General features: G+C 39.8%; 1 protein-coding gene across 3 annotated transcripts; it reads right to left on the bottom strand.

Moving 5' to 3' along the window:
* Positions 1 to 5,701: 5,701 nt before the first annotated feature.
* traf3ip3 (TRAF3 interacting protein 2) lies at positions 5,702 to 21,581 on the bottom strand. 3 transcript variants are annotated; one of them, XM_018093889.2, is made up of 9 exons: positions 21,505 to 21,581; positions 20,273 to 20,520; positions 18,545 to 18,635; positions 15,385 to 15,542; positions 13,540 to 13,628; positions 12,539 to 12,607; positions 11,844 to 11,957; positions 9,132 to 9,206; positions 5,702 to 6,585 (listed from the first exon to the last, which is right to left on the bottom strand). In XM_018093889.2, exons 1-9 carry the CDS (start codon positions 21,552 to 21,554, stop codon positions 6,427 to 6,429), a joined length of 1,053 nt encoding a protein of 350 aa, XP_017949378.2. In that variant the 5' UTR covers positions 21,555 to 21,581; the 3' UTR covers positions 5,702 to 6,426.
* Positions 21,582 to 24,475: the final 2,894 nt, after the last annotated feature.

Below are 24,475 nucleotides of genomic sequence, written 5' to 3'. Positions count from 1 at the left end.
GTAGTAATGTACTGATTGCCTTCCAGTCAACGGGAAAAGCGTATACAACAAGATAGTGCAGATGTCTGGCCTGCGCAATCACAGCTGCTCTTGTACGACTGCTTCCAGCGGCAGCCAGCTGAGTGTCTGCGTCTGGGCGCTACAGAACGACTGCACTCACAGATCGCTAATTACGGGTTAAAATCTTGAGTGTTACAGGATATATTCACTCAGTCGGTGGAGGCTGGTTTTAGAGCAGGAAAGAAGGGCGATTAGCTGTGCGGTTTCCACGCATGTCACTGGGGAGCTAAAACATCAATAGTGTGTAAATCACCAGAGATGGTCAAAATGCAGCCCTCAAGCTGTCTAAAGAGAATGTAAACCCCCAAATTATTTTTTTCAAGAAAATTTCATTCTATGTACCTTTCCAATATACATACATATATGGAAATTTGTAATTGCAGTTGAAAGCATTGGTTGTTCTTTATGCTCAACTCCAGCCAAAACTCAATTCCCCACAATGCCCTGCATGTTTTTTCCAAACTTCCATCAGCTGGCTTCTGCTATATCAGTGGTTCTCAACCTTCCTAATGCCAAGACCCTTTAATACAGTTCCTCATGTTGTGGTGACCCCCATGAAAGGGTCGATCGACCCCCAAAGGGGTCCTGACCCTCAGGTTGAGAACCACTGTGCTATATTGTTTTAATATTCAAAAAGAATAGTAAGAGGCAGAGAGATACTGCTTTCAAAAGCAATTATATTTTCATGTTTAAAATAACTGACAATATGTAAAGGTGTAATTCAGTTTTGGTGTTTTTAACTGTAACTCAGCAGCATCTTACTGACAGATACAATGGGAGACCACAAGGCAGGTCTACAATAACTGTTAGAGCTGCAGGGTACACAACATCCAGTTTGTGTGCATGATCCTAACATGGGGCCAGGTCTGGACTGGAAGTCAAAAATAGACCCTGGTATTTCATTTACACAGAGGCCCAGCAGCCCCCCAGTGATTGTCTATGTCATGAGCCAGAAGCCACAGATTGCCAGTCGTAAATAGCAGATTACATGGGTCCCTAGATGTCCTATATGTATGGGTTGACCCAAACTGGACTGTCAGGCAGGTTTTGGTTAAAATTTAGGATGAGCAATGTGGGTTAGGAGTGGGTCAGACTGGAAAGTACACTCCTCCTCTGCTCCAAAAGATTCCCTGTCTTGGAGGCGCATGTAGAAGTAGCGTATGAAGCAGAAAACCAGGGGTGTGTGGGTCCTACAAATGGCAACATTTTGCGGGTTAGCATTGGGTATGGGTGGAGTTTTTCCCAATCCGCACATTACTTATGTCCTACTTTGCCATGGACATCCTCTTCTCTAACTCTGGCACTGCTCCTATAGTCTGAGCTTGAGGTGTGAACAATACAGGAGGTGGACAGTACAGGGGATTGCATGTATAAACATTACTGGGGTTTACAGCCTGAATCTGTATAACTCTCCATCCATACACATGCATAAACATATATTTCCTAGTGCTCATGCAACCAATATAGGAAACACTGCAAACTTAACATAATGCTGAAATACTCAAATCTACCTGGTGGGAATTTGACTAAACTGAACTGGGTCAGGAGGCCTAGAATAACATCCTTTATGTTTCTTAATGATTTACAGCTGCAGCTAGGGCTTTTCATGGTATGTACAGTACATGTGGGTGTCGCATGTGCTGCTGAGGGGGGGGGGGGGGGGTGGAAATCACAGATCCCTATTGCTGTTTACCTATAGAAAATCAAGCAAAAGTTAAGGGGGGAAGTAAATTTCTCCATATGTGGCTGGCACACAGCCACAGGGATAAATTATACCTTACTTCCCAGACATTGATACCCCAGTTAAATGTGCTACACTGTAGCAATAGTTCATCAACCTCATATAAAACCCATTTATACAATATATATAGGTTTAGAGAGGTCAGAAATGTGAATCATCTTTAGAATGGGCAGGTAGAGGTCTCAGTGCGACTCTGGTTTTGTATAAGTGAATTTCAAAATGCAGCCCATGGGTGCCATGCACTCCTCTAGGCTGGGACCTCTGTGGCCTTTCCACAAATTCCAGTGAGATGGGTAGAGGCATGTAGCCAGAAAGACTGCAACTTAAACAGTTTAGGTTTATGACACACCACACTGGTAGAAAAGTAGCTCCTACTTTTATCTGACAAAAATAGGTTTTGTGTTGTGTTTTTTTTTTGGTGCTAGCATAATAAGCAAACTGCACGTGCCATCCAGCTTGGTGTAAATAGTATAAAAGAAAGGATTGGACAAGTAAGAAATAATGTATTTTTAGGTCAATATAGAGATGAAAAATACAAAAATGAAAAAAATACTTATTAAAAAAAAAGACCTAGTTAAATTTGTAAATGCATACACAAATGTAATTCAACAGTTGTTTCCCATTTTTATTCTCAAAATCTCAAAAACCACATTCTGATCACAGTGATATATATCCTATACATCATATATCCTGTAGGAAGTCCATTGGTTACATTACAAGATATAATGCCATTAAAGGACAAGAAAAGGTCAACTTACTGGTGTGCCAATGTATTAGGCACTACCCAATTAGCAAAAATGTTAGCCTTCTTCCCCATGTAGGTGCACCTCTTCTACACAAATCACACCATCCCAGGGTACTAGGCTGGGGGCACCAAACTAGCACTGTTTTCCCTCTCCCAGGTAGGTAGTCTCTACACTACTGTGGGGTTGGCCTGTGCAGTACAATAAGACTTGCTTTCTTTCTTGTGTTGCTATACTGCACAACCATTCAGCCCACACAGACTAATGTCAGAAAGAAAAAAATTACAGCATGGCACTTCCTAGCCAAATGCCCTGGACCAGAGCAATTTTGTTTTTTTGAAGAGACACACTGTCCCAGGGCAGAAGGTTGAGGTTTTATCTTACTGGGGGTAAGTTTCATTGTGCTTAAGTTATTATTTTTAGGAAAGAAAAATAAAAAAGAGCTGCACCTATTTTTAATTATTTGTTCAAGGTGTCCCAAGTCCTGACTTCCACTTGCTTGCATAGTGGAGTAAAATTGTACTCTATTCCCATATACCCCTTGATTGGGCTGTAGAGTATTTTTGGTGCATTCTCTGGGGTGGCCTAACATTTTGGCAGCCCCCAGTGAATTAGCCTTTTCTTCTCATAAAAAAAATTGCAATTTGGGATGATAGAAATACCTTAAAGAAGAAGGAAAGGCATTTTGGCATTTTATTAACAGATTAGTTACAGATTAGTCACAATAGTGCAAGTTAGAACGCTATATTTATTCTGCAAACAGCTTTACCATACCTGAGTAAACAGTTCTAGAATCTCCCTCTGTGTGTAGCAGCTGCCATTTTAGCTTGGTCTCAGTAACTTCTGTGCTGCAGCTGTGGCTGGTGGTCGCTCAGATTACTTCAGAGAGGGGAGGGGGAGGACAGAGAAGGTATATATATATATATATATGTATATATAAAAAACACATGCAGTTTCATACATAGGCCTACATATCTGTTTCCTCTCATTCATAACATTTGTCAGAAGTGACTGCTGAATAGAAAAAATTCGTAGAGTTTGAGGCCATGCAGATTGGCTTCCACTTGGACAGCTGGGAACCATTTGCCCAGCAATCACTTCCCAGGTATCCCCTATCTGCAAGCTTGAAAAGAGTGAACATGCTGTTAAGTATTTAAGGTAAGCCTGCTCTTGTCTGCGAGTTTTGTTATACCATGAATCCTGTGTTCCAGTCCAACAATGAATCTTGTTCCAGTATTTTGTGCTCTAAAGGTGGCCATACATTGTCTGATCCTCTGCGGTGCCTGACCAAAGTAAGAAGATTTAAATGGGCATACACTTGCATTCGACTATTGTGAGCCTGTGGATGTTTGGTGTCAAGGACTTCCATGTACCCCCCAAAAATACTGTAGCACCCAAGAAACTGTGTCATGTATTCACCTAATGAAAACCTTGGCATATTTCAACCACTAACATAGATTTTTTGTTTTCTAAGTCTGTTTCACATCCATGCCGGTTCTATGTAAATCTATTTGTGATTGGACTTCTGATAAACAGGTAGGCATATTGCAGGGTTGATCTTTTATTTTTTTGCTGTGGTAAATTGATAACACACAAAAAGACATTGCAGTTTGTACCTCTGCCTCCAAAATGTTGAATTTGTTGATTCAATTTTAGAGGTTTCTGGATACAGGATCCCTTACCTGTATCACTTTCTTTTTAAGCAGCAGTTTTAGGGCTAAACTCCATGGGAGATTTTTCTCAAGATGTGTCTACATCGGTCAGGTCAGTGTACTTCAGTGATACAGACACCGTCAAATTTTAGCTTATCTGATGCAGATGCAGCATAAGGCCGATGCCACGCTTAGTGTATGGCGTATCCGCTACATGTGCCTGCACCCGAGTGTATTCCATTCATTCGGGAGCAGGCACAGGTAGGAGCGTATGGCGCTATTTTCGGATTTGCCGAAAATATACGCCATACACTAAGGGGCACATTTACAAAAGCACGAACGCTCCGAGCGTATTTTCGCCAATTTTTTCGGGCGTCCGCATGACTTTTTCGGACGGCGCACAACTTTTTCGGATGGCGCACCACTTTTCGGACGTTTGCACGAAAAAATCAGAAAGGTTTTACCGCTGTTTACAATTGTTTAGTACGAAAATTTTGTGACTTTCGGATCGCCAATACGATATTATCGTGACTAATACGATTTTTTCGTAAGCATTTTCGTGATATTTGCGATCTTACGACATTTTCGTTTCCAATGAGATTTTTTCCCATTCGTGATTCGGATTCGTGGATTAGTAAATGTGCCCCTAAGTGTGGCATCGGCCTTATGCTGCATCTGCATCAGATAAGCTAAAATCTGATGGTGTCTGTATCACTGAAGTACACTGACCTGACAGATGTAGATGCAGTAACAAAACGCATCTGCCTTTATCTGATCCGACTTTACATTACAGCATATTGAGATCAGATTTTGAAAGATCCTACAAAATCTTGTGCTATTGCGTGCTGTTGCATGGCAGATCAGATTAAATCTGACCCACAAAATCTGCCCAAAATCTCCTGTGGAGTTTAGCCCTTACTGCGAACACAATGTATAAATGATCTAACAGACATTCTATTCCCCTAGTGCTAGAGCACCAAATGTGGTGATACTGCTTACATTATTATTCACACGCTAGAGTTCTGCTCTGAAGAGGAGGTGTTTGCCTTGTAAGGCAGCAGCTGTCATTAACAGAGTAATGGAAATAATGGCATTATAAAATCTCCTCCGCTTAATTTTTCCAGTTCCAGTCCTTTTAAAACAATAAATACTATTCATTTTTTACGGTGTTAATTAACTCAAATCTAATATAACTAACTTGATAGGACACCCATAGACCTACAACATCAGGGATGGATTATTTCAGTAATATTGCTTGATCTTTGTGGGAATAGCAGCCTAAGGGCATGGGGGACAAACCATCCAAGTTTCCTTCCTATCAGCATTAATGTAAATTAAGGTGAGAAAAAAGTACCCCTATGTTAGATAACAGCAAGATGACTAATGTAACACTGGAAGGTAGGATTTGTAGAATTTTTTTTGTCTATAATTGTTTTCTGCTTATCTGAAAAGCTAGGAGGTGTAAAAGGTGAGGGTTGGTGTCCTTTTTAAAAAGCACAAGCAGCTTTGACTTTCATTTTTATTTAATTGGAAAATATAAAACATCTGCAAAATAATAATTTTTAAGGATTTATCCATCAAGATTTATATTGTTATTGTAAAGTGCAATTATCGATAGAAACAAATATTAAAAGCTAAGGGATTCTGCTTCCAGGCCTACCAGCTACACTAAATGACATTTATGAGCAAAACAAGGTATAAGAACGTTTTATCTTATTGCACCATCTAGTGACAGGATTATGGATTACACATCTTGAGAAAAATGTTTCTGAAATATGGATGTCATTATAAGCACTAACAGAGATGTACAGTACTCCTTTAATGACTAGAAACCTATTCATAAGTGAAAAATGTTCATTTTTACCACCAAACCAGTTTGTCCTATTCAGTAAAATCAAATACATTTTCTCTTAAAATCAATGTCTGCAGCATAATGCATTCTAATGTAAAAGTTTGTAGATGTGCAAGTGTGTGCGGTTTTGTATAAGTGAAGGCTGTAGCAAACACTAAAATGAAGTGCCATGATAACTAAGCAAACTTCATATTAGTTACATAGAAGACACATAGAAAAAAAACAAGCATCTACAATAATGCTCACGCCCCTAGAGAAATACCCCAATTAAGCATAAAAGTAAAATAAATGCTGGATATTATTTCTGGTTCCTCCCAGCAGCTTGTTGACATGTGAAGAACTTTAACCAAGACACCTTGGAGGCCCGCTATATTGCCCTCATAAAGGTCTTACGATTGACTGTACTTGAAGCAATGGCAAGTTTCCGACAGGTGGGGTTATAAATTCCTCCTCCCGTAATAAACGCAGGATGATATGCTTTGTTTGCTCTGGCCACCGATAAATGTTAGTGTTTCTCAGCCAGGCTGGCACGTGCTCCTGAAAGAGAAACTTCTATTAGTGTGCACATTCATAGCCACTAAACAAGATCATTGTGCAGTATAACTGTAGGTGCCATGAAATGAATGAACAATGTAGTTATGCTTACTTCTATATGTATATCCCCTGCAGGGGGATTCCTTGTGCAGACAGGGTTAATAAACCCTCTCAGTCAGCTAATTAAGGCAGCTGAGAGAGGAGCTGCCTGGAGAGGTAAAAATGTGTGTGTTCACACACCTGGGGGCCGCTAAGTGTAAGGCTAATGCCATATGGGCCTATACTCGGGAAGCCGAAAAAGGCTTGCCGAGAATACGCCCCACTACTGTACATCTACCCTACCTTGTGCCTGAACCTCAATGAATGAAATATGCTCGGGTGCAGGCACATGTAGCTGATATCCTCCAAAAAACGTGAGACTTCGTATCTTCAGCGGATATCGGCTACATGTACCTGCCGCTGAGCGTATTCCATTCAATCGGGTGCAGCCACACCGTGTATGGCGGTATTTCCGGCTTTCCGAAAATATCCGCCATATGCTCAGTGTGGCATCAGCCTAAAGAAGTCACGGAGAGTGAGGGGTCACTCAGAAAGGTGTCCACTCTCAGAGCAGGAAGGCTGCCTGCCTGTGTGAGGAACTCCCAGAGGGGCTGGGGGTGTTGCACTGCAAGGAGCAGAAGGAGCGGTGACCAGGTGTATGAGAGCTGAGAAGTAACACTACTATAATTTATATAATAAGCTGCTGTGTAGCCATGGGGGCGGCCATTCAAGCTGGAAAAAAGGAGAAAAGGCACAGGTTATATAGCAGATAACGGATAAGCTCTGCAGAATACAATAGTGTTTTATCTGTTATCTAAGTGCCTGTGCCTTTTCTCCTTTGAATGGCTGCCCCCATGGCTACACAGCTACATTCGTTATATAAACCATAGTAGTGTTTCTGAGGCAAACACACCAGTTGTACCAGTGCAGGGCAGCAGTACATTATATTGGAATTTCTTTTATACACTTGAATTTTTTGGTGTTACTGTTCCTTTAAGTGATCTATAAAAGAATCTTGCCAAACTGGAATATATAGGGCAGTAAATACTGCCCTTTTACATCCTTTCCCGTGATCCGCCATTTAGCGATGGGCTGGGTGCTCCCTCAGAGATCACATGACCAGAAATAATGCAACTCTAACTGTAACAGGAAGTAGTGTGGAAGCAAAAGAACGCTGTCCATTAATTGGCTAATGTGACCTAGCATGTATGTGTGCCTTGGCTTGTTTGTGTACACTGTGAATCCTATGATCCTAGGAGGCGGCCCTTAACTCGTAGAATCTACATCCTGTGTATAAAAGTACCTAAGTGCCACAGGCCGTAGATTCTACATCCTGCTGCACTTCCGGATTTGGGAGCAGAGGAGTGGCTTTTCAAGCTTTTCAATCCACTCCTTCGCTCCCCACTCATTTCCCAGCCCCTAGGCAATGAGCACAAGGGTGGAACGAGTGGCCCCTGGGATAGCAGAACCCTGCAATGCACGTGGCTTTTACTGCACTGGCTCTCCCTTCCCCAGCTTCCCCCTCAGCTCGCCCCTCCTTCCTGCACAGCCCACTCTGTGAAAAGTCACGAAAAGTCACTGGGGATAGGGAGAAACCCTGAAAAGGTTCCAGAGTGTGGAAGTTACCCTGGATGTTGAGAGTCCCAGAATGGGGATAAGTTTGTCGAACTGTTTGTTGATGCTGAACTGTGATGTTGGGAAGAATTTTTCTGAAATAAACCTGTTTTTGCCTGAAGACGTCCCTGTATCTATGCTCCAGATCCACTGCTTACCTGCCTACCATAGCTAATTTCCCCCAAAAATTACTTATACAGGCATTATATATATGAAATCATCCTTATTGATGGCAAAATTACAATTTAATAACCCTTTAGACTGTGGGGCAATCAATTGTGTAAGTCCTTAAGTCAGCCCATGTATAACCATCTTTAGCCTCCCCAAACAAAAAAAAATTGCCCTCTGCCTATGAGAATTATCTAGCATGTTGTAGCATTACACCATAAAATTGCTAGTAAGGGCCCTAGCCCAAACCATGAAACATATCACCAGGCCATTAGTCCTTCTCCACCGTACAGCCTTACACATTCAAGCAAGTTGAATTCATCAAACCAGACTAGTTTGTTAGATTGAGAAGTGAATGTCAAAACAAATACAATTTTAAAAGGGTTGTCCAGATACTTCTGGCTATATAAAGTTAACTATTTTGCCATATAGTGTACATCAGTGATCTCTGCCTCAGAAACTGTTGCGTTTGGAAAAGTCACAAAGCAGCCATTGACTGACCCAAGATCAATTAATCAATCACAGCCATTTGCCCAACATTCTTACTCGCTATTGCTGTCCACATGTATACAATGCTGTGCAACTAATCAAAATTAGTTGTAGTTTCTAAAAGATTTTATTTTATCAAACTATGTGCCTTATTTGATAGGAAAGCAACTGTTTCTTATGTTCTTTTTTTGTAACATATTCTGCACAACAAAAGAACAAGCCTTAGTTTTGCAACTTACCATTGTGGCATTTTGGAAAAGCACTGGAATAAATCTGAAATTCAAGCTTCCTTCTTTTATATACTCTAGTTGCATCTAAAAAAATAAAATTTGCAATAATAGAATTACATTGATGATGTAATATGAAATCTAGTATTGCAAGCATATAGCATGTCAGCAAACAATAACTGGTTTGTATGGACAAGTACCCAGGGCAAAATCATATTTAAATCATATTAACATGAACATATAACATCCCAAAAGAAATTATAATATTAAGTTATTAATACCAACATACATGTATCTAAAACTAGATTTAGAAACTAAGATTATGATGAATCACTTTGTATTAAGTCATTTATAAAGTATTATGGTTACAGAGTATGGCATAAATTTTCCGAGAATTCCAGAGATATTTCCATTTTTTCCAGTATTCTTTACATACTTTGCTGTTACCGGATCTTAAGTTTATTGCTTCATGAGTAAGAAGATCAAATAGTTATTTTCTGTTAAGTTTTGAAGTTGGAGACTTTGCAACTATCCATTTATTCAAAATAGATCTCTGTGATGCTTCTAGTATCAAATGCAAAAATGTTAATATGTTCCGAGGATTATTTGACGATTTATGCATTTGTGTTGAGATGTTGTCATCTTAATATTGTGGTACCAGTAAGTTATTTTTTAAATTAACTTTTAGAACTTTTATGGTTTAATAATTATTTAACTTTTTGTTCAGTATCTCTTCAATATTAGGAGCTATCTGGCTGCTAGGTTCCCATCTACCCTTGTAAACAGGCAGTGGTATGAATGAGATACTGGAATATGAACAGTTGAGGGCCTGAATTGAAATATAATTAATGTAAAGTCAAAAATCGATAACATTAAAATTTTAGCCTTACAGAGCAATAGCTTTTTGGATACCGGGACACCCATCCCTATTTAGTACCATGACTGGTGTTATATTTGGGCATTAAAGGGGTTGTTCACGACTGAGTTAACTTTTGATATGATGGGGAGAGTAACATAAGTCACGTTGCAAATGGTCTTCTTTTTTTCATTTGAAAAGATTTTATTTATTTATTTTTTACAGAAAAGAAAAAGAGAAAAAAAGCAGGCATATTAAGAAAGCATTCTGTACAGTCTGGTTAGTGTATTAACAATGGTCCTTTTTTTTTTTTAATTATTTGTGGTTTTGTAATTATTTTACATTTTGTTCAGCAACTCTCTAGTTTGGAATTTCAGCAGTTTCTATGGTTTAAATTACCTCAGCAAAAAGGAAATAGATTGAATGAGAGACAAAAGAGTGACAAAGAGTGAGGGTGTATTACTATGGAAATAAACAAGAAAAAGATACTGGTGATGCAATACAGCTCAGAATCTGAGCCAGATTATTTTACGCTTGCTTTCAGTTGATCAAGATTGTTGTGTTTTAAGTTAAATATATGTGGTTAAGGCACTTATAATATAAGGTACACAGGCATTATGCTGTTGTTTAAATCAGAGGATCAAGTAGCCAGTCTTGTCACCTTCTATATACTTTCCGGCTGAAGTCAAATTGATTTTGTACTGTATGGTATCTTGTATTGTTAAAGTTTTCTTTAGCTAACTGGAGTTGCGTTTTATTGCTAGTAGCAAGAGTTTTATGCTTTGGTACATTTATTTTGTCGGTTTTTCTTTCTTTTAGCCATATATAAATGTAGGGACCCATAGGGTTAAGCTCCCTATGGCTTTACTTCCCTACTTTTCCTTATCTGTACTGTTATAGGGCAGACCCCTCTATACTCAGGTTACAGTTTCTTAAGCTATCCCTTACAGGTTTAGCCCATTTAACAACTCCCCTTGGCAGACTATATTGTGTCTTGCACAAGGAAGTGTTTTTCTCTTTGGCTGCCGGTCTGCTAGCTGAAGCAGAGCTCCATTGAGCCTGGGTACAGATCCGGCCCAGTAAGCCACTATCCATCCAAATTAAGTCGGGGACAGGGCCCTGTGAATGAGGAGAAGACAGTATAGCAGCATATTTCATAGCACCCTCTAGAAGTGGTGAGTTCAGACAGAATTATACAGAAAGAGCAGCCATTTGCTCCATCAAGGATAATAGCAAAGGAGTAGTCTTCCTAACAGGCATTACTGGCCTTAGATTAGGGACACAGAAGTGCTAGGGAAATAGGTTAGCAAATATGCCTTGCCCTAACCTCCAAAAGAGCATGGGACTATGCCGGGGAGCTTTCCTATCTATCACGCTGTTGTTGTTCTACCTGCCCAATCCTCTTGATGAGAAGGGATACACAGGGGAGCATCATACTTCTGCTATTAATCCGAATTACATCATTTGTATAACTGCATACTGTTCTGCATTTATTAAGTGAGTATTGAAATACCCTGATTACCTTTGTCTTGGACAAATAAAGTATTATCCAGTTCATTCATAAGAATCCTCTGGCGTCCATTTATCTCTATTGCACCACACTACTTCAGCTAGTTGTAGTTCAACAACCCCTTAGCTCCATTATATACCTCCCACGTAGCGGAGGCCCACTCCGGTGCATTAAGGTCGCATGTAACACATGCTCTACAGCACGCTACTAGCCTGGGTTGGCCATTTTATAGCCAAATAGGTGTTACATAGTACAAAACAATCACCTTTAGTATTGCTCCTTCATGTTTCAGATTATTAAATAACCATGGTTCCTTGTTACTGCTGGCCATTAGCTCCAACAGCGCCTTACTACTTACCATTTTGTGTATGTATCGAGTATGCAGGCCATGATCATCTGCGGTACGGGATGAATCAGCTTCTACGTCCACCTTGTATTGTGGACTGATTGCTACTATTATCATGATGCTCATCTGTGGCAAAAAAAAATCATGTGCGGGTCTATAGCAGGTTTGTATACAATAAAGTATGTGATAGGAAAAGAGAAAAGAGATCCCTAGCTATGCAGACCCACATGAGGGCATAAAAAATTCCATGAATGAGCCATTACCAACATGCAAATACAAAGGACCTTGGGCGACTATATAATTTAAGTGTACCTATGGAAAAAATGAAAACAGGTGCACTCCAAGTCAACATGTCATGTGTTACAGTAAAGCATTTTACACTCTTGGCAGAAAAGTGGCAGTGTTCTCACAGAATAATGTGAGGTACTGGACTTCCCCCTGAATGTTATAGTGTAACAACTGCAGCCACAATACAACTTTGGCCCTTTTCTGCAATTGCAACTATACATTACACCCAAGGTACTTTGGATTTTCTCTGTATAATAATTACTGGCAAAATCCCAAGGAAACCTCCCAGCACACCTGGGATAACTGAAATTTTTTTTATTATTATTGTTTTTTTTTTTTATTATTGTACCTGTTACTACCCAGTTTACCAGTGCAGGCCACAGAACTGTAACTATGCGAAGAGACTGTGTTTTACTTACATCACTGAGGTACCTTTCCATCCACCTGATAATGTCCATGCCTCTTATTGATCCCTCGAGTACATCCACCTGTGTATAAAGTGTATAGTATTGGCATTGCTAAAGGAATCATAAGCCTTCTCTAAGCAGTGTTGCTTCCCCCAAATATTGCTGAACTACAACTCCCAGCATATAATTAAGGTTTGAAAGTGTGATGTGAGTTGTAGTCAGTTACCGTAGCAACTGGTTCTTAGAGGGGTTGTTCATCGTTTGAGTTAACATTTAGTATGATGTCAGTGTCTAAAAGAATAGAAGGCAAATAATTCTAGAATTGGACATTCTATAACATACTAAAAGTTAAGTTAAAGATGAACCACCCCTTTAAGGCAACTTTGCTAAATACATTTATTTCAAGTCCTTCAGGCTCATTGGTCAGCTTGACCTTGGTTTCACATATTAATCAGTTATCAACACTGCCTTTCGAAAGTCTGATTACAGTGTAATAAAGGCATGGTTATCCCAATATGTTGGATAACAATAAGACTGGCTTGCCCAGAGAGTGCTTCACTTTAGAATAGTCTGTAATTAAGTTTGTAAGGCCTACTTTGCAGAGGTAGAGGGTGTACATGTGCTTTATGGACAGTTAATATCCTCTTTAGACACTTAACCCTTTAAGGTATCCAATTGGTTATCCCACAGATACTCTGTGATTGGCCATACACAGAGACAGCCAAATGCCAGCATCTCTTCACTATCTCATCTGTTAAAGCACCATGTACCGATACACAAGGTACATGGGCAGATTACATTTTCAGTTAGGAAACATCAAATGTTAATTAATGAATGGGACACCTGAGGTGAAATATTTTAGCAGTATTTAGTTGCTGAAAAGGATAATTTCAAAAACACATATACATTCTCATTATTAGATGCACAATAATAAGGGAGCAAATCTGAATTTAGCCTATGTACCATTCAGACTCACTGCCCCTACCCTGACAATTTTCAATTGCAGTACTCACAGTGGCCTGAAATCCATTGGCACGGAGAAGATCTGCAAGGCGGAGAACCTCCCACGCAGTGTCTACAGAGTATGTGATAAAGACTTTACCTGCAATTCAAATACTTCTGTTACTTCTGATTACATTACATACAGCAGGGAAAAGTATTGAACACGCCAACATATTTTTCAGTAAATACTGTATATTTCTAATGGGGCTATTGACAGAAAATTTACACCAGATGTCGTTAACAACCGACGTAATCCACACACTTTCAATTGAATTCAAGTTGGGTGATTGACTGGGCCATTCTAGCAGCTATATTTTCTTTCTCTGAAAAAAATTGAAAGTTTCCTTGGCTGTGTGTTTGGGATCATTGTCTTGCTGGAATGTCCACCCTTGTTTCATCTTCAGCATCCTGGTACATGGCAGCAGATTCTTATTAAGAATGTCCTGGTACAATTCTCTATTCATTCTTCCTTCAATTATATGAAGTCTGCCAGTACCATATGCTGAAAAACAGCCCCACACCATGATGTTCCCACCTCCAAACTTCACTGTTGGTATGGTGTTTTTGGGGTGATGTACAGTGCCATTTCTCCTCCAAACATGGTGTGTGTGGAATGACATCCAAAGGGTTCAATTTTGGTCTCATCTGACCAGACTATATTCTCCCAAGAATTTAATTGGCTTGTCCAAATGTTGCACAGCAAACTTTAAACAAGCTTGAACATGCTTTTTCTTCAGCAGTGGAGTCTTGTGTGGTAAACGTGCAGAGAGGTCATGTTGGCTGAGTGCATTACTTATTGTTTTCTTTGAAAAAACTGTACCTGTTAATTCAAGGTTCAAGGTCTTTCTGAAACTATTCACGAGTGATCTTTGGCTCTTGGACAACTCTTTTTATTATTCCTTTGACTCCTCTGTCAGAAATCTTGCAAGGAGCACCTGGTCGTGGACAGTTTAGGGTGAAACGACGTTCTTTCCAATTCCAGGTTATGGCCCCAACAGTGCTCACTGGAACATTCAGAAGCTTTGAAATACGTCCAATGCCATAAGTATGTTTTGCAACAATAAGGTTGCAAAGGTCTTGAGAGAGCGCTTTGCTTTTACCTATCACAAGATGCTTCTTGTGTGATACATTGGTAATGAGAAACCTTTTAATAGGCCATAAATTAGGATTAAACCAGTTGATATTAATTTACACTGATAGGGGACAGGATTGCTTTCTAAATACTGACAGATTTCAGCAGGTTTCTTGGCTTTCCATGCCTTTTTGCACCTCCTTTTCTTCATGTGTTCAATACTTATTCCCTGTGACATTCCACTTTATTACACATATTTTAAAGACTTATTTGTTTTGATTTCTTTGTATGTATATTACTTGGGTTGTTACCGATATCTGGTGTAAATTTCATGTCAATAGCCCCATTAGAAATATACGAAAAACATTCAATACTTATTTTCCCTATACAAGCTTATGCAAAACCTTCCGAAACTACAAATGTCTACTTAAAAGAGTAGTTAGTTACATAGAAGAGTACCTATTTACCAAGGCCAAACATCAGTGCTGGGACAAACTGCCTTGGGTTCCCTAGGCAACCCAGCCAGACTTGTCGCTCACACCGAATAATTATTCCCAAAGTTCTGTGTATGGCAAATTCAGGGAACAAGACCCAATAAAGTGGCTATAACCAGAACAAAAGGAATGCATATTTTGGATATTATAGGCAGGCTTTATATAGAAGTAACAGGCTGATTCATGGAAATGTGTGACAGCATCAAAACTTCTAATCTGCAGTAACTTTGCAGTTCACAGCATGAACCAGAAAAAATAAAAAAAAAAGGTAGTGGAAATGAAGCACTTACGCATTTCTTCTGGTAAATTGCTAGTCTTCAGTACACCTCTTGGTTCGATTCGGGCATTCTCTTGATACCTTCTACAATCCAGATTTTCCTGCCCCTCATTTACATCCATTCTGTAAGGAACAGCACCCACAGGCATAGCAATCTGTCGCTGTGGTACACTACAAAGAAGCAGAACATTTTTATACTTATATTGTACTAAGACATATGCAGTATATGCCTAATCGACAACAAAGACTAGTAAGGACGAAAGTATAAAGATGACTGGAAAATCAGTAACATTAAGTATCTAACAGTTAACATAGTATGTTAAAAAATCATGTTAACAATTATTCATTTTACTATTTTCTTATTTTTTAAGTTTTGAATTATTTCAAAACTTCACCTTCTTCTTCTGCCTCTTAATAGTTTTTAAATAAGAGGTAATGACCCCAGCACCCAAAAAGAAATCTGCCATTCAGTGTTTGTACAGATATGGCCTCCATTATCCGGAAACCCACTATCCAAAAATCTCCAAATTAGGGGAAGGCGATCTCTCACAGACTCCATTTTAATCAAATATTTCAGATTTTAAAAAATGATTTCTCCTTTTATTCTCTGTAATAAAACGGTACCTTGATCTTGATCCCAACTAAGATCTAATTAATCCTTATTTTAATGTATTATTTTATTTACTTAAACTTTAAATGGGTGCAAAATGTAAGCACCCCCCCAGTGACTTTAATCGCTTACCTTTTACCCTTGGCTGGTGCTCCTGTTCTCCTCTTCTTTCTTCTGTAGCCAGGGCCAGCGCAGTAGAGTGAAAAAGCTGGCTTTTTTGTTAAAGTTCGACTTTTCACTCTACAATGTATGTGCAAGCGCTCGCAGATACCCAGGGCTGGTGCTGTTTTCTTCTCACAGGAGCACCAGCCTGGGGTAAAATGTAAGCAATTAAAGTCACTTGGCCTTTCCTTCTCCTTTAAGGTAGAGATCCAAATTACAGAAAGACCCCTTTATCCAGAATACTCCAGTTCCCAAGCATTCTGGATAACAAGTCCCATACCTGTAACATGTATTTTATGTATGATTTGTTTTTTTTAGGACTGATCAGTTATTTGTTCAAAACTGAAAGCAAGATATTTGCTGTAGAAAAGGTGTAACAGTTTAGGCAAATGTAAGCAAAAAAGGAACCAACATATGGATTTAAAAAGTTGTTATATATTCTCAACATTTATTGTATTTAATGAGAAAACAGTGCAGCTATAGAATTGTTTTATCTACAAATACAACTCCCAGCATGCAATAACCCTTTATTATATGTTGACTAATATGTGTATAGCAACATCTGAGGACCCAAGAACAAGGAACAAGAGTTTTCTAAAATGTTGACAGATGCCAGACAAAATTCTTACATATACAGGAAACAGAAGTGAGTGGAGACTTGCCATTTATCTTCAGATTCTTCACAAGCTGTCTTTTCTGAATTGATTCAGCTAAGTAATGAATACTTAGCTGAATCAATTGCAACCCTCTGATTATCAGTCAGGGAAATATGCTGCATAATGTTTATACACTCTGCATTTCCCAAGTTCTGTGCCTGATAAAAGGCTTGCCTTCTGAGTTCCTGAGAGCACTTTTGTGCTTCTTCCAATCCTGACCCCTGCCCATGTCTTTCTTTTCAACCCAATTTCAACAGTTGAATTTAAAATTAAAACAGGTCTGGTGGATTACTAGCCCTCTCTTGAATAAGGACTATAACTTATATCTGTAATATATAATATATATTTTGTAATTTTCTCTGAAGGGCTTTAAAAACTTGCAACTATTCTATTGATGCTGGAAACGTGGTTTACATGGCTTGAAAAAGAGCCCCTCTGGGTTCAAAATGTTACTGTAATTGTGTACAGAGATGGTGATGTAATGTTTTGTACTATTTAATACATTTCTGTAGTTTAAGTGAGTGATGTCTTCTACCTTTATATGATTGAGGATTTGCTGTAAAATGTAGGAGATGTGCACCACTAAATAAGACTGAGTGCAAGTGCTTGTTATTATTGCACACATATATATACATTGTATATTATACTAATTTATACAGCAAGAGACAGAGTATACAGCGAAAGGAAGCAGACGTGGAAACTTTGGCACCAAGTACATTATATTGCAGTAAAAGGCAATAGCTTCTGGCACCCTAGATCCCCATTACCTTTTCAAAAAACAGGTTATCTGAAGGCTGGAGAAGGTTTCAGCTTTGTATATAGCTCAAACTGAAATTGTTTGTGTGTAGCTAAAAATGCTCCCATGTCCATCCTAGTGGCAGATATGAGAATAGCACCCAAGCAGGAGAAATAGGTGAAATATCCAAGTGGTGACGCAACAAGGGAAATAACATTAGGAGAAACAATAGCTTATCTGAGAGCAGTTGGTTTGTGCTGAGCTGGCTATTACTGAAGCCACTGGATCAGGCATTATTACAAGAGATGGCTACCTACACACCAATATTACAACTAAAAAACACATATTCATTGGTTCAAGAATAATATTTAAAATGGTAGAATTAATTACTTGCAATATACACAATGTAATATACTGATAAAAACTACACCATAAAAATCATGATAGAATTCCTTTAAACAGATGCTTGTATTTAAAGGGGTTGTTTACCTTTAAACCTTTATTTTTTTATTATGTGTCATTTTATTTAGCTTTTCATTCAGTAGCTCTCCAGCTTGGGATTTTAGCAGCTATCTTGTTGCTAGGGTTCAAATTAGCAACCAAACTGTGGTGTGAGTGAGACTTTGGAATGAGAATAGGAGAGGGTCTGAATAGAAATAGAAGTAAAAAATGTAACAATAAAACTGTAGCCTCAGAGTAATAGTTTTTCAATTTAAAAGCTGAGAACAGCTAAAAGAAGGTGATGAATAATATAATTCATATAGAAAACTATAATGAAAAAAATGAAGGCTAACTGAAAAGTTGCAATTAATCATTCAATAAACATACTTAAAAGTTATTTTGAATGTGAACATACCCCTAAATCCTGGAGCCTAGATTAACTTCTAGACCAGTTTGTGGTGGGGTGAGAAATAGCTAGAGAGTTATATTTTTCTATTAATTATTTATCCTTTTCTTTGAATTACAAATCCCAAAATCACCTCAAACAAATGAAGAACATTGGACATACTTGTAGTTTGACTGCTGGGGTGTTTCATGGTAATACTGCTGCTGTAGAGGTGCATTAGCATTGAGCATGCAGTGTGGATAATGCCTCCTCTCTAAAACATGGAGATAAAAGCAAGAGTATGGCATGCATATTAAAAGAAAAAAAAAGGTACCAGTTTTACAATGACCTAAAAATAAATAATGGTTGTACACTTTTGCATTATGTGTTTCATAAATGTGTTTTCATGCACTGTACAAATGTCCACTGTTAATCTCTCAGCAAAAAGCTGGAAACAAAGTACAAAACTGTATTACTGGCAAGGTGCAATATTATTAGCCCAAAAGGCACCTGCCCTTAAAAGCATAAAAAACTGTCCCTGTATGCAGTGCTGCATGTGTTGGCCAACGCTGCATACAGGAGTAACAAAGGAGAAGTTGGAGGCAGTGAGGTGCCCTGGAGCTCTGTATTTAAGACTTGTTTAGGGTGGCATTAAATACACGGTAAAACTACACGTGAGTGCAGAGCTCTGCGATTTGCACCAGATTTTTAAGCCAGCACACAGTGCAGCTTGTTCCGCCCTCTGGGTATGGAAAAAAGACTTCATTTGAGCACTTGTGCCAGTATCCGTAGTAAAGTGTATTAAATGTACCTATGAGCAGGCAAAAGTTACAGCTTTCAATGCATTTGTTTTAGTAGCACATGCAAAGTTAGCATTCAACGGAGCATATGTTGAGTGGTGAAAAACATGGAGGATGTACAGCAGAACACACAGAAATAAAGAAGTCATTTGGAAGGGCTCTAATTTTTTCATAGGGGCATTGGGCCTGTGGGTTTGTGCACCCATGTTCTATTCATTCCTATAGGATTTTTAGAAGCATATTTATCAAATGGTGAGTTCTAACTTTCACATATTGATAAATATGCTTCTAACAAATCCCATAGGAATGAATAGAATATGGGTGAGTTTTTATGTATTAAAGGTACAGTAACATCAAAAAATTAAAAGTGTTTTAAAGTAATTAAAATATAATGTGCTGTTGCTCTGCAACAAAATGGTGTTTTTGCTACAGAAAAGCTACTATATAAATAAGCTGCTGTGTAGCCACGGGGGCAGCCATTCAAGCTGGAAAAAAGGAGAAAAGGCACAGGTTACATAGCAGATAACTAGTAGATAAGCCCCATATAATGGGGGTTTATCTGTTATCTGCTAAGTAACCTGTGCCTTTTCTCCTTTGAATGGCTACACAGCAGCTTACTTATATAAACTATAGTAGTCTTTCTGAGGCAAACACACCAGTTGTAGCAATGCAGGGCAACAGTACATTATATTGTAATTACTTTTATACACTTTCATTTTTTGGTGTTACTGTTCCTTTAAGCTCTAAACTCTAAAATTTTGATAACTCTGCCCCCTAGCGTGCAGTTGCCATATGATTCAAAAACACAGTGCCGCATACAGTAATTGGTTCCAGTTATCCTAGTGGTCTGTAACCACTCTGAAAAGGACATTAAATACACACAAAAGTGAACAAGACCTTTTTTCTATTGTGTTAAACATTTCCACAAGGATGAATTAGATCATTTACTATATATGGTGCTGTGTAGTTGATTGTACCTTGGCAAATGAAAATGATCATGGGTACAAACTATAGGCAGCAACAAATGGATAGTGCATATTATTTTGCAAAGAAAAGAAGGTATGGAGAAAAAAAAAGCTCACTGGACAATTCTGAAGATGTAAGAACCCACCTTCTCTGTGATTATTTCCATGGTCCAAGCTATCACTGTATGAAATAAGAGTTTGTGGAGCTTCCAAGTTATTTATACCCATTCGATCAGGGGACTGGGAGCCATAGCCTGTGTCTTTACTTGGAAGATACATCTGCTGACCACAGCCAGAGGGATTCTGAGATGCTCTAGCCCTTTGGTCAGCATCTCTAGAAATGTCCTCTGCATAGCAAGATTCATCATTTTCCTCTGGTATACTGAAGCTCATCCTACAAATACACATGAAAAAGGAACCCACATCAGAATAGCACAACATAAGAAAACCATCCCAACTATGGAGCGATCCCTGCAAACGTACACTGTTTCAAATGTATGTTTTTATCCCTGAATACTACATGGCTAAACAATTTTCACTCTGAAAGTGTGTATCCAGAATACTCTCAGTGAATAAACCCCTATATGGAGTCCTAGAGAAAAAAAAAACTTTTCTTAACTCCCTTCCAGGGTAGCCTATTTGATACCTGCCCAACTTGTAGGACTCAGTGAATTAACTCCTATGTGGAGTCCTAAAGTCCCTTCTCAATCTGCAAACTATTTTTTCCAGGTGATGCTAATCGTTGGTTAAAAAAATCCCTTTCGGAACTTGCTTCCGGGTGTTCCAACTGGGATAAGTCATACACTTTTACACAGCGCTGTCATCGGCTGGGAAATGGGGGAGGAGAGACAGTCGTCCGGTGCCGGCGGGTTGTGGGTCTTAAGGGGTGCCCCGCTGTGCTGGACTTACTTAAATTATCGGGTCCCGTTCTGTCAGTGAGCTGGCGACTGCGGAAGGGCGGAGAGCGGAGTGCCTGCAGTCTTTCCCCGACAAACCCCGCGTCACGGCTACACGTAAAGCAGTGACGTATGACATGGCGCTTTGTGGGAGAGACAAGTCAGAGTAGCGCAGTCTGAAGCTGGCAAGTCGAGGAAGTTCTTACAGTTTTTTTATGTCTGCTCTCACCTCCAACTTCTGTCTGAGAACGAAAAAAAATGGACTTTTCATACTGTTTTTTCGCCTTTTCCCCTTCCACCCCGGTTTCTAATTCTCTTAGAAGTTGTTTAAATTTTCTGTTCCAACTCAGTGCCAAGAAACGAAATCAAATACTTTTCCCTGATTGCCAATGGCACTTGCTGCCATCAGAGCTTCTACCAATCTACCAAAAAAGAAAGAAGTTTTGTGCAAACTGGGCTGGGTGAAATTAGTAGTTTTTTACCTTGTGTATATAACGTGTTGATTGAACATGCTGTCAGTTACAGCAACCATCTCACACAGATGTGCAGTATAAGACAAAAACATGGTTAAACCCTTTATGCTTTGATAGTATATTGAAATGGTTTATATGAATCAATACTTCAATTAACTAAAAAGAAAACAAATGAAAGCAGAAATTAAAGGGATTCTTTTTATTTCTAAATTATGCTGTTTATATAGCAAATAACTCACTCTGCCATTTAAAATTTTATTCTTGAAACAACAAATTTATTTTTTTAGCTGTAATATTGGTGTGTAGGCGCCATCTCAGTGCATTGTACCTTAGTCGGAGCTTTCAAAAGGAGCCAACGCTACACATTAGAACTGCTTTCAGGTTTTATTGTTTCTCCTACTCCCATGTAACTGGAGGAGTCATAAGCCAGACTTGGATTTCTTACTATTGAGTGCCATTCTGATATCTACTGGGAGCTGCTATCTTGCTACCTTCCCATTGTTATGCTGATCGGCTTCTGGGAAGGGGGTGATATCACTCCAACTTGCAGCTTAGGGCTCTGGCACACGGGGGAGATTAGTCGCCCGCGAACAGGAAGTTTTATCGCGGGCGACTAATCTCCCCCGTGTGCCAGAGCCCTTAGCAGTTAAGTGTGACTTAAGTTTATCAGAGCACAAGTCATGTGGCTGTGGCACCATGGGAAATTAATAATATGGCTAACCTCATGTGGAATGTTAAAGATTAATAAAAAAAAAATCTGTTTGCACTTTTTACAAACAGATTTCAATGCAGGATTCTGCTGGAGAAGCTCTATTAACTGATGCATTTTGAAAAGAAAAAAAACATCTTTTTCTATGACAGTATTCTTTTAACCCTTTCCCTGCCAGCTGTTTTGGACCAAAGTGGAACTTCTACTGTCAGACAGTTTTTCACTTTAGGGGCCTTTCACTTTTTTTTTAACCAATAAATTTTTATTGAAAACAAAGCATTGGCATTAATACAGACAAGGTATCAAACGCAGGTTACAACACGGTACTACTTACAGTTACACATTCATTGTGGGATATAGACATTGGTATTAACAAATAGCACTCATCTTGGATACAGTGGTGTAGAGATTAGTCCCGCCCTCTAACAGGTGGAGTATCCTAGTGGCTTACCATGGAGGTAGGTATCTGGGGTACCCTAGATCCCTGGGGGTCACCGCTGACGTATCCCGAGTTTATTTAGCTTGGTAGAGGTTCCCGGCTGGTATGTGCTACCCAGCTCCCCCAGATGTTGGTAAAGGTATCACATTTCCCTTTTCTGCCTAGTGAGTGCTTTTCTTGCAAACATGCCTCATTCATGGCTTTCAGCCATGAGTTATAGGACGGGGCTGTCTGCACTTTCCAGTTAAGGGTTATTTGTCTACGGGCCTGGAATAGCGCCTTAGTTATGAGAGTCTTTGTACCGTTGTTTAGCTCTAGCCTGGAGGTTATGCCAAGTAAGCATATTTTTGGGGACGGGGTGATGTCTGAGTCTGTCACCGCGTTTAGCTTAGTAAGGATAATAGCCCAGTAGGTAGTTAGTAGTGGGCAGGATCAGAGAGTATGCAAGAGGGTTCCAGTATCCGCCTGACACCTAAGGCAGAGTGGGGACAACTCTGGGTATATTTTATGTAGTTTCGCCGGGGTATAGTAGGCCCGGTGAATAAGGTAAAGCAGCATCATCTCATGCCTACTTGAGGCCAGTACCTCCTTCCACTGATCGTCCAATATGGGACCTAGGTCGTCCTCCCAGGTCTCCCTGCATTTCATGGTGGAGAGTTTTTGCCTCGCCTCCATAATGTATTTATATAGGATTGAGATCTTACACTTTTTATAGCCCATTCTTATAAGTGATAGAAGTGGGTCTTCAAGGGTGGCCAAAAGGGACCTATTGTTTAGGCGGTTAAGGGTTGTATGCACCCTATGATATAGTAACCATTAGGAGGCTGGTAGGGAGTAATGTTGCTTTAAGAATGCGAATGGCGCCGTCACACCCATGTCCCACACATCTTGGATGGAAGTGAGGCCTGCCTCCAACCACTGCCTGGGGGGGGGGGTTTCTGCCAGGCTTCCCAAAACTTTATTACCCCAGAGGGGGGTGGCAGGGTTGATTGTGCTAGTCCCAGCGATTTTCCGGGCATCCGCATATGCCCGTCGTACTGCTGCCACCAGTAGGTCATGGGGGGGTATTGATGGCTGGACCAGCACAGCTTGCCATGGAGATATATATGGGGGTAGTAATTCCTGCCATGAGCTGTATAGAGCAGAGCAGGGGCCATCTGGAGTTAGTGGGCACAGATGCGACAGTTGTGTCGCCAGGTACAGGACTCTGAAATCAGGGAGGGCCATCCCTCCCCCGGTTTTTGACCTCTTTAGGTGAGGCAGACTTAGCCGAGAGTGGCCCTTTCCCCAAATAAATGATCTCATGGATGTGTCCAGTTTACTGAAAAAGGTTTTTGGGGGGGCCATTGGCGTATGCCACAGGGCGTACATAATTTTTGGCTGAATAAACATTTTAATAAGTTGTATGCGGCCCGCAGGTCCTATTGGCAGGTTGCCCCATGCGGCGAACTTGGCGCCCATCCATTCCATCATGGGGCCCAGATTTAGGTCAAAATATGTCATTATGGGGAGTGCTATCTCTACTCCTAAATATGTGAATTGGTTTGCTATCGGGAGTGGACTAGGCGTGAGTCTAGGCCCGCTCTGTTGCGGGTCCACTAAGAAGAGCAGAGATTTGGCCTGGCTGACCTTTAACCCTGATACTGTTCCAAACGCCTCCGTGAGCTCTATTAGTGCGTTTAAGGATTGTCCCCTAAGTATATTAAAGTATCGTCAGCGTATAATTGAAGTTTGTCAGTGCGGTTTTGGGATATCCAGCCCAATATATTAGGATGCTGTCTGACAGCCACCGCAAATGGCTCGATTGCTATCGCAAATAAGAGTGGGGACAG

This window comes from Xenopus tropicalis, chromosome 5, assembly GCF_000004195.4.
Source record: "Xenopus tropicalis strain Nigerian chromosome 5, UCB_Xtro_10.0, whole genome shotgun sequence".
NCBI lineage: Eukaryota > Metazoa > Chordata > Amphibia > Anura > Pipidae > Xenopus > Xenopus tropicalis.
Note: the sequence above shows the minus strand (reverse complement) of the source record. Positions and strands in the feature narration are given on the sequence as shown.